This window comes from Eumetopias jubatus, unplaced genomic scaffold (assembly GCF_037043125.1).
Source record: "Eumetopias jubatus isolate StellerSeaLion01/CBP00866 unplaced genomic scaffold, mEumJub1_p1.0 scaffold_3, whole genome shotgun sequence".
NCBI classification, from domain to species: domain Eukaryota; kingdom Metazoa; phylum Chordata; class Mammalia; order Carnivora; family Otariidae; genus Eumetopias; species Eumetopias jubatus.
The window spans coordinates 125,360,901-125,376,213 of record NW_028274809.1 but is presented as its reverse complement, the minus strand read 5'-3'; the positions used below and the strand labels follow the sequence as shown (position 1 = coordinate 125,376,213).

Genomic DNA, 15,313 nt, shown 5'->3' with positions numbered 1-15,313 from the left:
TCCTTATCTTTGAAAAATTTTTTTGAGTCTTTATCTTCTTTTCTTTCTCTTCTCCTTTACATAGTTTCTTTACTGTTTACTAGCTTTTGCTTGTCATATGTTTGCTATTTGTGCATAGGGACTACTACTCACTTTCTGTCAAGAGGAACATTGACTTAAAGTTTCTTGGGGTACCTTGCCTTGGTCAGTTTTATTAAATTTTCCTTGTTAAGTGTGTGTGTTATTTTTTCATATGTAAATTCCTACATTGTTTCATAGTTCATTGAATGCTAGTGGAAATCCAGAACACTTTGGAAAAGTTAGAACTTTTCCTTCTGGTTTTCTGCAGACCACTTACCTGCATTGCCCTTCAGACTTTTCTTCCCATCACCTTTTTACTTGGGGCTTTCATCTTCCTTCTCTTTTCCATCTTTGCTACTACAGGTTCGTAATCTGTAGATTCATAATCCAAAATCCTTGTAACCAGTGTGTTTTAGAATTCAGGGTTTGTTTTTGTTTGTTTATTTTTTTAATAGAAAGGTAATATGGTACATATACAGAATCATAATACCCCTAGCAGAGTTTGGGGCAGCATGTCATAATCACACATCTTATTTTTTCTGTGGCAAATCACTACTAGTCCTCTAATTAGATAAGAAAGATTCTACATAATCTAGTGTTCGTTCTGAGTAAGCTATTAGATTAAAATATACTTTGTGCTGCCAAATACAGTACAGGTTTGGTTAGATTTTGCTGCCATATGAATCAACGAAAAACTGAGTTTTCAGACCATTTTAGATTTCAAAATTTGTAGTGAGAGATTATGGACTTTTATTACCTTCAGCCCTGGCTTTCGATTTGTGTTTACCTTTGTCCCTTTCCCCTCATGTCACTGGTTTTCCTGACTCTTTTTCTTTGTTTTTATTCTCCCTCTCTGCTTTTCCTAACAGCTTTGAAATGTAATTCACATACCTTACATTTTATGCATTAAAAGTTTACAATTTATGGTTTTCAGTGCAATTGACTCTTGAACAAGGCAGGGGTTAGGGGTGCTCACCCCTGGGACAGTCGGAAATCCACAGATAATGGATTTTTGAGTCCATTTTTGATGATGACTTTTGATTCCCTCAAAATCTTTACTAATAGCCTACTGTTGACCAGAAGCCTTACTGATAACATAAACAGTTGATTAACACCTATTTTGTATGTTACCTGTATTATATACCGTATTCTTACAATCAAGTAAGTTAGAGAAAAGAAATTGTTATTAGGAAAATCATAAGGAAGAGAAAGTACATTTACAGTACTATGCTATATTTACTTTTTATTTTTTTATTTAAATTAAATCAGTTAACATACAGTGTTTTATTAGTTTCAGAGGTAGAGTTTAGTGATTCATCAGTTGCATATAATACCCAGTGCTCATTACACCAAGTGCCCTCCTAGGTCCACTTACATGTGGCTTTTTTACTGGACTATATTTATTGAAAAAGCCACATGTAAGTGGACCTGCCACAGTTTGAACCTATGTTGTTCAAGGGTCAACTGTATATGCACAGAGTTGTGCAGCCATGACTTCCTTTTTTTAAAAACCAGTTTTTTTCCCCCCACCTCAGCTTGCCCTCTTTCAGCTTAAATGTTATTCTGTGTATGATGTTCAACTAATTTTTTTTTCCCCTTGCCTTTTATTCATTTGGTTACCCGTTTTTCCCTTTCTGATTTGCACACTATGTGTTCATATGTGAGTAAAATGGATAGGTTTATTAATAACTAGTATTATTCATCTGCTTCTGTGTGTATAATACACCCCAGGTAGACGAGCTGTTTGGGTTATGCAGAATAAATGAATTGGTGAAATACAGTTAGGCTTCATTAACATTGAGGGACTGTTGAAATTTATTAGAATTCTTTATATAATTGACTTTACAAAATAAAATCAGTTTGACTGATATGTAGAATAGTTTGACAGATTTTTTTTTTTTTTTTGGTAAATTGATGGAATTACCAATTTTGACATCTTGTGGATTTAGTCATATCTTGCCAGTTTCAACTTCAGATCCCTCCTCTTTTTTCTTTTTTTGTCTTCTAGTCCTTTTTGCTTTTTTCTTCTCATCTTGAACATAAACATCAATAGTTTTAAAAAGTAAACATTTCCTTTGTGTCTCTTTTCTGGGAAAAATTAATTAGCATTAGTAAATCTAGAACTATAACATTAAATGTAAAATATGTTCCTATGTGTTTTGCCATGTCCAAGTCAAGTTATAGAAAACTACAAGGGTAAAATAAATTGTAAAATGTTTTTTGAGGGTCAAGAATAATTTTTAAACCACTTTTTGTTGTCATAATTAAACTCACAGAAAATTACATAAAATATAAATACACAGCTTAACAAATTTCTTGTAAAGGCAAATATTCATTTAACCATTACCCATGTTATAAGAACGTTATCAACACCTCAGAAGTTATTTGAATTCCTTTTCCCAGTAAGAATTCCCTGGTAATTACTTCCTTCTCTTGAATGTGTCTTTTTTCTTTCTTTTTTTTTATGTGTGTTTTTTTCTAAAACATATTTTGCCTAACACCATAGTTTAATTTTTTTCAAACTTTATGTAAATAAAGTACAGTATGTGTTCATTGTGTCTAGTTTCTGTCACTCAACATTGTGAAATATGTCCAAGTTGTTACATCTCTAATAATAATTTGGTATTGATAATAAATTTTAAAAATGCAAAAGGAAGTGTCCTAAAATAACTTTGAAAAGTGATATTTTATATTGATTTTTATAGTCCTAAAAGTCCACTCATTTCCTCTATAATTCCCAAAACACTGTCTCATAATCTTTGATTTTGTTATTAAAAGAGGGGGGAAGATTAACTCCATGGTTCAATGAATTGGTAATTTTATGTGAGGAAGATTTTATCAGTTAACATTTTGCTGTGATTTATGGTATCTTTAAACCTTTTTAAAATATTGTTAAAATTTTTGAGAGCCAGTATAAATTTTTTTTTGTCTAAAATGTGGGTGAATGAGATGTATCTTTTAGTATTTATTTGTAAAATATAATTTAGAATCTGTACTCTGTTACTCTAAAACAGTTTAATCTCTAAGCTTATACATTCTAAAGAAATAAAATCCTTTTCTTTTTTGGTAGGAGGAATACACATGGTGTATCTCGAAAGAAGATTGCTCAGATGTTGGATCGTTACGAATACGAAATGTCCATCTCTATTGTAATGAATTCAGTGGAACCGTCACACAAAAGCACACAAAGACCTCCTCCTTCACAGGGGAGACAGAGGTGGGGAGGCTCTCTAGGCTCACATAATCAAGTCTCTGTTACAAATAATCATTAAACTGGCTATTTTCAGCTAACACATTTGTTGGCTTGCCCTTGAAAAAAATTAGTGAGCCTATCTTGAAGTTTAAATAGTTTAAAATGAAAAAAAAAAAAGACTATGTTGCCTCACAAAGGATGTTCCCAGCAAGTTGTTTAAATCCTAAAGTGTAAATAAAAATTATATAAAATTGTTTTTTAAATGTTTTTATAATTTTTTGTTGTTAATCCTTTGAATTATGAAAACACCTTAGTAGAGTGGGTAGGACTAGAATAGTTTTTCTACAACTGAATTTTAAACTAATTGTATCTGTTTTGTAGATAATATTGAGTAGTTTTATAGCTCATACCTAAATCTAACTTTTCATAAAATACTAGTATTTTTTCTTAACTACCTTAAATATATAAGAAATACTTGATATAGGCACCTCTGTTGATTTTTCTATTATACAGGTAAAATTATGTTTCTGCAAATTCATCTATATGACAAAAATATTTCTAAGCTATAATTAGCATATCACTTAAATTCTCCATCAAATGCTATACAGCAGTAGGTGTATCAACCACCTGGGTTGTTTTCTCCATAATATACATTTTCATGATATATAATACATCCATATTCATCACCCTTCTCAAACCATCCCCCTATCCTTCCACAATCTCTGGTTCTGGAATGGGTAAATAGGGAAATCACTGTATACTTAGAAAAAGCTTTTCAGGTTATTCTGGTAATATATCACTTTTCTCTATTTAACACTGTATAATTCTAATATAAAAAATATTTTGGACAGGTCCTTAGCATTAATTGTAAGATTTGCCTTGTAGGATATTTTATTTCTCCTGGTTTCAGTTTTTTTGTAGACCAACTATATGTCTCATTGGATAGTTTTCTTTATTAGATTGTGTTTTGTCACTTAAAATTTAAAAACTGAGATGGAATTCATTTCTGAGATTTTGTAATTCATCCTCATCTTTGATTTGCTCTTTTTAAGGAAGAAACCCTAGCTAGTTATATCCTATTTAAAAAAATGTTATGATCCTTCAGATGTTTTACATGGTAATATTTCATGGCCTATTTACTTCCTCCTAACCCAGCCCATCCTAAATCTAGTAATTTTTCATCATACATTGTTTAAACCTTTTGCTGTTCTTTTCAACCTTACTTTAAATGTTCTCCCACATCTATATATTACTTTTTAAGTAATACTAAGCGCAAGTCTCAAAACTAAATACAGTACTCTCAGCAAGGTCTGTATTACATTGCTTTTAGTGAGATAAGAATATGATTTCTATTTATTTGTACTATTCACTGCTGTTTACGTTTGAATTGGTATTACTTTGCTTTATTTTGTTTAACGTGTGTTTGTATGTATTCATCTTAACTATGATACAGCAAATATGCTAACTCATGTTTTGTGTGTAAATGTATACATATTTATACATACACACATTTTCTTCACTATTTTCATGTATTCTTTTGTTTCAGAGTAATACTTCTTGGTATTTAGGCTTGTGTTTTTCCAGTATTTTATTATGTACATTAGCACATTTTGAAAATAGTATAGAGGATTTAATTTGGGGACAGATGAAACAACTGTCAGATGTATACTGTGTGTTCCTTTCCCTCTGTCTTTATAAAACTGTTAGGAGTAATAGTGCTATGAATCTATAGTTTTTTGATTAATAGATGCTTAATTAGCCAAATTTATTTTAAGGAAGTAGAGAATTGCCTTTGAAAGATACAAATTATAAAGAAATATGTTCATGTTAGTAAGTCTGAAATAAATTTCCAGATTTTATTATGGATCAACTTCATCTTTCAATACTGCTGAGTACTTAAATAATCATGCAGAGATCATTAATCATTGCTGATTTTTTTTTAGTATAAATCCATACTGAGGCAGGGAAATTAACATTCTGAAAAGGTTTGAAGGTTTTTTTAAAGACAGAAGATTAATAGTTCCTCTAAGCATATTAAATTAATATGGTTCCCCCATTAGCATTCTGGTTAATTTTGTTTTTATTTTTTGAACAATAACAATGAACTATGAATATGCAATGAAAGATACCAAAATCACTGTTACAAGTCATTGCTTTGGTTTTAAGTCTATAAAAATCTTTAAAAATCAAAAAACTTACTGATTAAAGATATTTCATCAAGATTTTTCTTGTATTCAGATATTCTTGTTTTTTTATGCCCCCAGTTATATTCTTAATGGAATAGCCCCCAGTTCCTGTGCCCCATCCTAAGATGGTCTCTCCATCCCAAACAATAAACGTGGGGCGTTAGTCATCATATTTAACTAAGATAAAATACATTTAGTTAAGTAGAATGCAGCTTAACCTAAGTTGTTTTTTCATAGGCTTGGTATAAAAACCACTTCCTTTTTGATAAACAAATTTATAGTTTTCTATATGTCATAATCCTGCTAGCAAAAATACTTAATGTGGTAATTAAGTTGAACTTATGGTACTGCTTTTTAAATAGATAATCTTTATTTTCAGTATTCATCTTTTCAAAAAATGTTAACTTTTTAGTATTTTATGTCTGTTTTAAAGTAAGATTGTTATAAAAGATTGGGTTGTATTTTGTTGGAGCAGTAGGGTGGATTTAAGTATTTGAAGTTTGGTTATTTCTTGTCTAATATAGACTGTGGAATTTTCTAGTTCTTATGCATAGGTAAGTTTTGAAAGAGTTCATGATTTTAAAGGATATGAAATCTTTATTTTGACCACATTCGAGTTTTTGTTATTGCAGAAATATCTGATTTTCTGAGCCTGGTTTTATAAGTATTTATAAAGAAAATTGGTGGTGTTCTCTTTGGAAAATGTTGAAGAAATGTGGTTGTTTATATATTAGTGCCTTGATTGTATAGGTTTGCTAGTCTTTATTGAAATTTTGTGTAGTATTCTAACATGAATGCAGTAACTGAGAATTTGTTATTAGGGCCTAAGGTGTGTGTGTGTGTGTGTGTGTGTGTGTGTGTGTGTGTGTGTGTGTGTGTGTGTGTGTGTGTGTGATTGTTATTAACATTTGCAACTCATTAAATAGAATTAACACCTTAGTCTAGAATCATAACAAAGCATGGTTTAGTTTTGTTACAATGACCATTCAGAATAAATATTTGGTGGTAGCAGAAAAAGAAGATTGAGTTAATGGTTTCAGAGTTAAGTTTTATAGGTTACAATTTATAAATAAAGTTTTTTTCTATTAAAATTGTTAGATGTAATTCTTGTGAATTTACAGAGGAAGGAGGGATTGTATTAAAAAAGTAATGAATAGCTCCCTTTTGATGGTTTTCTTTCTCTTTACTAATTAAGATTGGCATACCAATTTTTATTTTAAGATTAAGGTATTATTAAAATAATCGGTCTCCTTATATGTATATCAGATTTCTTCTTAAAATGTCCTTAGGATGGTAAAAGGTACTGTTTAGTTTGTTCAATGACATAAGTTCTGAAAGAGGAGTAGTGATTTTCTCTTGCATCTTTCTGATTCCTTTTTACATATTTAAAACAACATTTAAATTAATTCAGTTGATTCAAATTGCTAAGTATCTTAAGTCTAAAAAATTCTCACTTTTTGCATGGTTTGTAAATTGCAAACCTTGAAAATTTATAATTATAATGTTTACAGCTAGGTTCAGAAAACTTGTAATAGATTGGTTATCATTTACATTCAATATCTTTATTTACATTTACACTAGAAGGCATAAGTTTTATAATAGAATATACATTTGTGAGCTTAATTTTTAATATATCTTCTCTGGAAATTCTTAACACATTGTCGCTGTCAAATTGTGCACAGGAACAAGGGGAAAGAATAGCACAAATAACTTTTTGAAGAGAGAGCTTCAAGCTAAGGCTGTGTCTGTGGGAAAATTTTGACTTTGGGTGCATTTAATAGAAGTTTATTTTAGTAATTTAGTTTAGAAATAATCTCTTCTTTCTCCTTTTTCCTAACAAATTTTGTTCTCTGAATGATAGCCCTGTTGCGTTCCAGGTGTGATAATTGTGGTAATCACATATTATAATACACTTCCCAATATAGGATCCATTAACTTCAATAAGCTGTCTTAAATTTAAGTATGAATAAAATAGATTCTTTTATTTAGCATGGACGCAGTTACAATTTGTCTCCTCATCTTAGAACAAGACACAATCACATTAACAAGCATTATCCCTACTTTGGTGAGTAACTGAAGACTTCATCTGGGAGTGTCTTCCAGTTGTAAAAAATGTATTTTTAATTGAATTTTTTGTAAATTAGTGGGAAGACTGAGAGATTTTTAAGATGACCTAGGGCTTTTTTGCCTTTAAACTTATTAGTAACTAAGGGAAAAAAAGAATAATCTGTTCATTCATGGTTAAAATTGTGTTCAAATTCAGTAGAGTCCATTGAAACACACTTTATTTGGATTATTTTCTTGTCTTGCAGTTTTAACTGCATTCCTGGTTAGGACATATAAAATCAAGGTTTTACCCTTGGGGTTAGTTCACCTACAACTGTTAATTACAGTTGTACAACTCCGTAGTGTCTCTTCAATTATAATCCTGAACTCTTAAGTTTTTTTAGTATAAAGAAATGAAATTTGATTTTGGGAAGGGATTGTGGGTTCTTTCTCTGCCTTTATTATTTTTTCATAATAGTATTATAAATCATGTTTCTTGTTTCTTTCATAATCTTTTCCTGTACACATTTTTTTTCTTCTGTCCATTTTCTGCTCAGCCATCCTTGTGTAACTGCATAATGTTTTTAATGACGATGGTGGGATGGTAAGTGGCTGACAAAAATGGAGGTAACTATTTCCCTCCTGTTTCAGTGAACTCATTGTTCCTTAGGAACCTTATATAATTAACCATGTTATATTTATAGACAAGCAGCTTTGCAGTTGGTTTCCTGACCCTGCCGTTTAGTTAGAACTTAGATATGAAAATGCTTGGAAAGATTTATAAAAGTCTAACAATGTGTTACTCATTAGTTAAGAATCCCATAAACATGGCATAGTACTTGGATGTATGAATTCAAGAAAAATTTATTTTATAATACTTAAGTGTCATGATGATAGACTTGTTGGTAAGTAGTAGTTGGGAATTCAGTATTGTAGAATTCACTGTTACATCATGATTCTCCAGTCCATCCTTATTAAAGAACGGAGTGATTTTGAAGGAAAGCTGATAACTTGTTTTGAGTTCAGTCTCTACAAGTGCTTCATACTGTGCAATGCTGCTACAATGAGCAATAAGAATTTAATAGCAACAGCCTTAATATAATAATGTTCATTTAAGTAGCTGCCATTTATTTAATGCCTGTCAGTGCCAAGCTCTCTTGTAATTGTGATTGTCAACGGCTCCAAGTTTTCATAACAGTCCTACAAGGGTTTTATAAAGAAGAAACAAAAACTTAACAGAGGTTAAGCAAAGTTCTCCAACATAATTTCTCTGGAGAGAGATGTAACTGGGATCCAACTCTAGGTCAGACATAGTCCTTACTATAGCCCATTTTATCTTTTAGACATAGTCATCTTTTAAAAATTACTACCAATGTAATCTTTTTTTTTTTTTTTAAGGTAGGAAAGAAATGCCAGTGAAGAGTTGAGGGCAACTTTAATGGTACCTTTGTTTTGTTTTGTTTTTCTTTTTTTTTAATTTAAATTTAATTAACATATAATATATTATTGGTTTCTGGGGTAGAGGTCAGTGATTCATCAGTCTTAATTGTACCTTTGAATTTGTAGGGTTGAAGGTATGTTAATTTATCAACGAAATTGAATGAAGAAACCTGTAAGTCGCCATTTATTTAGAGTCCTATTTTTAAAAAGTCAAGACTGAAAGTAGAGATACCATTTAGTATTTAATGTTTTCGACAAAATATATATTGATACAATTGGTAATCATATTTCAGCAACATCTTTTCAATTGAATTTTTACATATGCTACTATGCTTTAATGTTCAAAAATTTAATTTTTTATTTTAATTAGCTTTTGAAATGTGTAGTATTCAATAAATGGATTGTTAAATTACATAAGCTGTTTGTTTTGCTGATTTTGAGGCAATATTTCCCAGAATAGATCAGCACTGTTATGTAAGTGGTCTTTATTTTTCTTTCAATGTTCACATATTCCTTAAGTGTGCTATAGTAGTAGATGTTATGGAAATTTGATACATCAGTTTTCTGAATTTCTGAAGGATTAAGCATTTCTTTTATAATAGCATCTTTTTCTTCTGTGTTGTTTAATTTTCCAAAATTAAAGAACAATAAAATAGTCAGTTACTTAAGTTTACTATATAAAATATTGAGTAAGATTCTACAAGGAAAACCTTTAAGTACAGAATGAAGAATTATTGAGTATTTGCCTTATTTTGTTTTAGTTAACCTAAAAAATAGAAGGACTGGATCTTGTTTGGTTTTTCTTAATCCCTAGAGTAGATTGTGATTCTTTTTTTTTTTTTTTTAACTGTTTCTAAATGTGAAATCAGAATAGAAAAGAAATAGCTCAAATTGAGGTTGTTGGAATATAGTACAATGTAACACTGGCAAAGATGTGGTTAAAACATTTTAATTCAAATATAAGTAAATTCAAGTATGTACAGGAAATGTGTTAGGAGGCTTGGCCTGGGCTAGACATTTTGAATTAATTTAAAATTAATGAGAAAAAAACCTATTTTTAGAAATATTCTGGGAAAAGGGGTGCCTGGGTGGCTCAGTCGTTGGGCATCTGCCTTCGGCTCAGGTCATGATCTCAGGGTCCTGGGATCAAGCCCCGCATTGGGCTCCCTGCTCCGCGGGAGGCCTGCTTCTCCCTCTCCCACTCCCCCTGCTTGTGTTCCTTCTTTCGCTGTGTCTCTCTCTGTCAAATAAATAAAATCTTTAAAATATATATATATTCTGGGGAATGATAGGGAAGAAATTGTTAAGGCTAGAAGGATAGTGGTCAAAAGTGGTATTTCTCCCTCCCTATTTCTTCCCTTTGCTTTTCAAAAACCAGTAGAGCCCAAGTTATTCAAAAAGATTATCTTGTATCCTAAGTGCCATAAAACAGGGTCTTCCTTGTCACCCTTGGTCACAACTAGGCCTTTGGATCTTTGTCCTTTAAAAAGAGTCAATAAAATGTTGAACGGTAGACATAGTCTTCTCCCTAAAACAGTCAACAACCCTTTGATATTAAGGACACAATTGATTTAAGTAGAGCAACTTTATTGGGTAATTTGTAATTTAGGAGACATGGAGATGGAGTGTGAGGTACTTGGGTTTGATAATTGCTAGAGGTGAGAATGTGCAGACCAGCAGAGGGGAATGCTCATCCATTTAACTTGTTGTATCTAACACATCAGAGCCTTTTATTTCAGATTTTGAACCAGTAGTCTTTAGATTCATGATTTAGGATCAAGAAATTCAATCCTAGAATACAGACAACGAAAGCAACCTTCAGGCTTTTGATTATCCATTTCTTTTAGGGTCATTTAAAAATTATTCTCTTGCTTTTTGCTTTAAAGTTTTGCAGAATTCTCAAAAAATCTGAGAAAAATACTTTGGGTATTTATCCTAAAGTCATTTTTCAGAGCCCTTCTTCCAAAGAACTGTGATCAGTTCAGAGAGAGAGATCAAGTGCTTGATCTCTTTTCATTTTGAACACATCTGTCTTTATTCAGCATAAAGAATACCTGGTACTGATAGACATCTTCATATAATTATTTTTGGTTTGAAAAATAATATATATTGAGTTACTATTTGCTTTCTTTAGGCTAAGTAACCACAATTTAACTTCTCTTCAGTTCTACTTTTCAGCATATTCATGACATAATTTTAGTGGAAAGAACACATTGTTTTAAGAGTCAGGCAATCTGAGTTCCACTTCCGTTTGTATCCATTCTCTCTTCTATTTCAGTAGAGAGGGTAGCCCTCCTCCAATCTAAACACCTTCACCTGTGTTCTGGATTGCATCTCTTACTGCTTTCTCGGACTCTTTTTATGTCGTCAGTTATTCCTTCTCTCTGTAACTTCAGTCTTGCTTTCTTAGTCTTTCTTTCCTTAGTCTGTCCACATTCAGACACGATCAAGCCTCCTTCTCTCTTTCTTTCTTTCTTTTTTTTTTTTAAGATTTTATTTATTTATTTGAGGAACAGGCATGATGGGGGGAGTGTGGAGAGGGAGAGGGAGAAGCAGACTCCCAGTTGATCAGGGAGCCCCATGCAGGTGCTCTATCCCAGGACCCTGGGATCATGACGGGAGCTGAAGGCAGATGCTTAACGACTGAGCCACCCAGGCACTCCCATTAAAGCCCCCTTTTCTTGACACTACTCCTTTATAGCCAAACTAAAGAATTGTGACTTTTGTCATTTTCCCCTCAACTGTTTGTGATACTATCTACCCACTCCATTTTAGCTTCTGACTCTATCATTCTAAATAGATCTTAAGGTCTCCAAATGTTCCTCTGTATTGATGAGCTTTTTTCAGTCCTCATATGACTACCCAGTAAGCATTTGACTCTTGATCACTTTTTTCCTTAAAATATTTTTCCTTGATAAGGTTTTTGTTCATATCTCTGTGAGTACTTCTTGGTCTCATTTGCTGCCTTCTCTTCCTCTTGGTCTTTGCTTTCTAAAATTACTTAAGTTTTAGTTCTAGACCATCTTCTGTTCTTAATTTTAGCTTTCCCCATGAGATTACATCATTTCTCACTTGGTTGTGGTAGTCTCCCTACTTTTCTTTGTCACACTATAATTTTATTCACAGAGCAAGTAATCTATAATTAAAAAAATTTTTTTTAATGTAAATTACATCACTCCCCACTTAAACTCTACTTCTTCCCTGACCCTGACTTGCACAACTCTTCCCTCTTCCCTTACTACATTCCATCTCTACTGGTCTTTTTGTTTGTTCTTCAAACGTGCTAAGCTTGATTTTGCTTTAAGCACTAGCTCTTTTCCTAGAATGTTGTCCTTCTCTGCCTAGTGCTGTTTGAACATTCAGGTCTCACCTCAAATTCACCTTTGCAAAGAGGGCTTCCCTGATTATTTCAATCTTAAGTAAAATAGACCTATCCCTGTCACTCAATACGTTGTCTCATTTTGTTTTCATCATAGTACTTATTAGTAGTTGAAGTTGTTTATTTGATACTGATTTGTCGGGGGTCTGCCTGAACAAGAATATACGTCCCATGAGAACTTGTTTTTTTGTTTGAGCTGTATCCACAGAATCTAAACCAGTGCCTGTAATATGGTAGGAGCTCATTAAATATTGGCTGAAGGATTTGGTACCCCACTGCTTTTAATAGTATTGGTCCCCAAATGTATTTTCTACTTAGACTTGGTGTTTGAGCTTCAACCTTTTTACTTACCTGCCTACCTAATATTTTTACTTTTAAGCCTGGAAAATTGAACAGCGACTTTCTCTCCCATCTCTGGATTTCTAGGATTTCCTTACATAGTGAATGGATCTACCATCCATTTCTGCAAGCCAGAAATTTGGGAGTCTTCTTTGATACCTCCTTTCCCCCTTCATACTCAATCCACCAACCAGGGCCTGTGGATTTTGCCACTCACATATCTCTTGAATCCATCCATTTTTGATTGCCATCTCTCTAGTTTGAATTATCTCTGAGACTTGAGTCCCCACATCAGTTCTTGTTTTGTTTTAATCCTTTGCACAGTCTAACCAGAGTGAAGTATAATGGACATATGGAAAAGTACTTAAATTTTAAGTGTATAGCTCAGATTTTCAGAAAGTGATCATATCCATGTAGCCAGAACTCTGCTCAAGAAATAGAACATTACCAGCACTCTCCTTCCAGAGTGATCTTTATAAAATGAAAATATAATCATGTGTAAAACTTCTCAGGTGCTTCCCATTACTGTTAGGCTAAAGACCAGAAACCATACAATGATAATTAAGACCCTGGTTGATGTGACCCCTACCTTCCTTTCCAACCTTATGTTTTATTACTGTTCTTACTTTCTGTATTCCAGCCCCACTGACTACCTCTCAGTTCCTTGACTCTGCTGTTCAGTTTCCTTTCCTGGAAAGTTCTATGTGTACACACCCCTTCCATACTCATCCTTCAGATTTGAGCTCTTCAAAGAAGCCTTTTTGGACATAGTAGGCTTGGCGAGGTCCAAAATACATGGTATAAGTTCTCATGTACTTTTTATTTGTTAATTTGTATGATTATGTGATTGTTTCCCCTCATTTTTAAGTCACATTTTGAGTCAGACATTGTATGTTAAGCTCACCATTTCATTCATGGTCATCAGCTAGCACAGTGGCTAGGAAAGAGTAATATTCAGTATTTTATACAAAAAGTGAATATGAGTATTCTCAGCCTGTCATGGGCTGAGTTGTGTTGCCTCAAAGTTCATGTGTTGAAGTCCAGTACCTAGAATATGACTATTTTGGGATACAGGACCTTTAAAGGTAATTAAGATAAAATGAGATCATGTGGTTGGGCCCAAATCAAATATGACTGGTGTCCTTATAAGAAGTGATAAGGATAGACACACATAAATGGGAGACATTGTGAAGACCCAGGAGAAAGACTGCTATCTAAAAGCCAAGGAGAGAGACCTTTGAAGAAATCAATCCTGCTGAAACCTTGATCCTGGACCTCTAACCCCCAGAATTGTGAGGAAATTAATTTCTGTAGTTTAAGCCACCCAATCTGTGGTACTTGTAGATTTGGCAAACTAACATAGATTTTGGTACTGGGAAGTGGGATGCTGCTCTAATAAATATCTAGAAGTACTGAAGTGACTTTGGGACTGGGTATGGTAGAGGTTTGAAGAATTTTGAGGTGCATGTTAGAAAAAGCCAGGCTTGCCTCAGGAGATTGTGAGTAGATAAGTGGACATTGAAGGTAATTCTGGTAAGGGCTGTGAAAGGAAAGATGGTTTCTGTTGTCTTGGAGAGAGATACATATGATCACAGACAAGAGTCTTGGTAGAAATGAGAAAGATGCTTTGGTGAAGCCTGAGATGTAAATGTTACTGGAGAATGAACAAAAGGCGATCTTGTTAGAATGTGGCAAAGAACTGGCTAAATTGTATTCCTGTGTTTTGTAGAAAATAGAACTTGTGTAATGAACTTGAATATTTAGCTGAGAGTTCTAAGCAAAGTGTGAAGATCCACAGCTTCATTTCTCCTTGCTTATAGTAAAACGCAAGAGGAGAGAGAAATTGAGGAAGGAATTGCTAAGCAAAAAGGAACCAAACTTGAAGATGTGGAAAATTCTCAGCCTATGCTTGTGAAAAGTTAGAAAGTATGTGTTCTGGAGATAATGTCAAGGAACAGGATGGCCCTGAAGAAGGTTCAGAAGCTGGCAGGGCTGCCCCCCGCCACCATGGGATCAGAGCCCCCAGTCTGAGGGGGTGGGGCTATACCACACCTGTGGGCCTGGAAGGCAGGGCCTCCACCCAGAGGACAGCGTGGAGCCAAAGAGGGATTATTCTTTAGCCTTAAAATCTAATGCAGTTTGCCTTGTTAGTTTTTGAATTGTGTGTGACACATTACCCCTTTCTTATATCTGATTTTTCCCTTTTGGAATGAGAATGTCTATCCTCTGCCTGTCCCACCATTGTATTTTGAAAGCAGATAACTTACCTAGATTCACAGTTCACAGTTGAAGAGGAATTTTGCCTCAGGATGAATCCTAACTCAAGTCCACCCAATACCTGATTTAAATGATATTTAGATGAGGTATGGGACTTAAGAGTTGATGCTGGAATGAGTTAAGACTTTAGGAACTGTTGGAATGCAGTGAATGTGTTTTGCTTATGAGAAGGACATGAATTATAGGGACCAGAAAGTAGAGTGTTACAGTGTTACAGACTGAATTATGTTCCCTCAAAATTTATGTGCTGAAGTCCTGGCCCCTAGTACTTCAGAATGTAACTGTTTTGGAAGATAGAGCTTTTAAAGAGATAGTTCAGATAAAATAAGGTCATATGGATGGGCTCTTAATTTAATATCTGGTATCCTTATAAAAAGATGGTATTAGGACACA

General features: G+C 33.3%; 1 protein-coding gene across 7 annotated transcripts in view; it reads left to right on the top strand.

The window, feature by feature from the left end:
* The window catches only part of LOC114209918 (NEDD4-binding protein 2-like 2), an 82,904-nt gene that overhangs the window by 16,996 nt on the left and 50,595 nt on the right, over positions 1-15,313 (top strand). For 6 of the 7 annotated variants that reach the window (XR_003609452.2, XM_088021794.1, XM_088021792.1 and 3 more), the window contains one exon: positions 3,131-3,277. The exons of the other annotated variant lie outside the window; for it this stretch is intronic. Coding sequence is in view for 5 of the 6 variants with exons in the window: in XM_088021794.1 (XP_087877920.1) it covers positions 3,131-3,277 (147 nt within the window). In the remaining variant the exon portion in view is untranslated. The remainder of the gene's footprint in view (positions 1-3,130; positions 3,278-15,313) is intronic. 7 annotated transcript variants of the gene reach the window in all.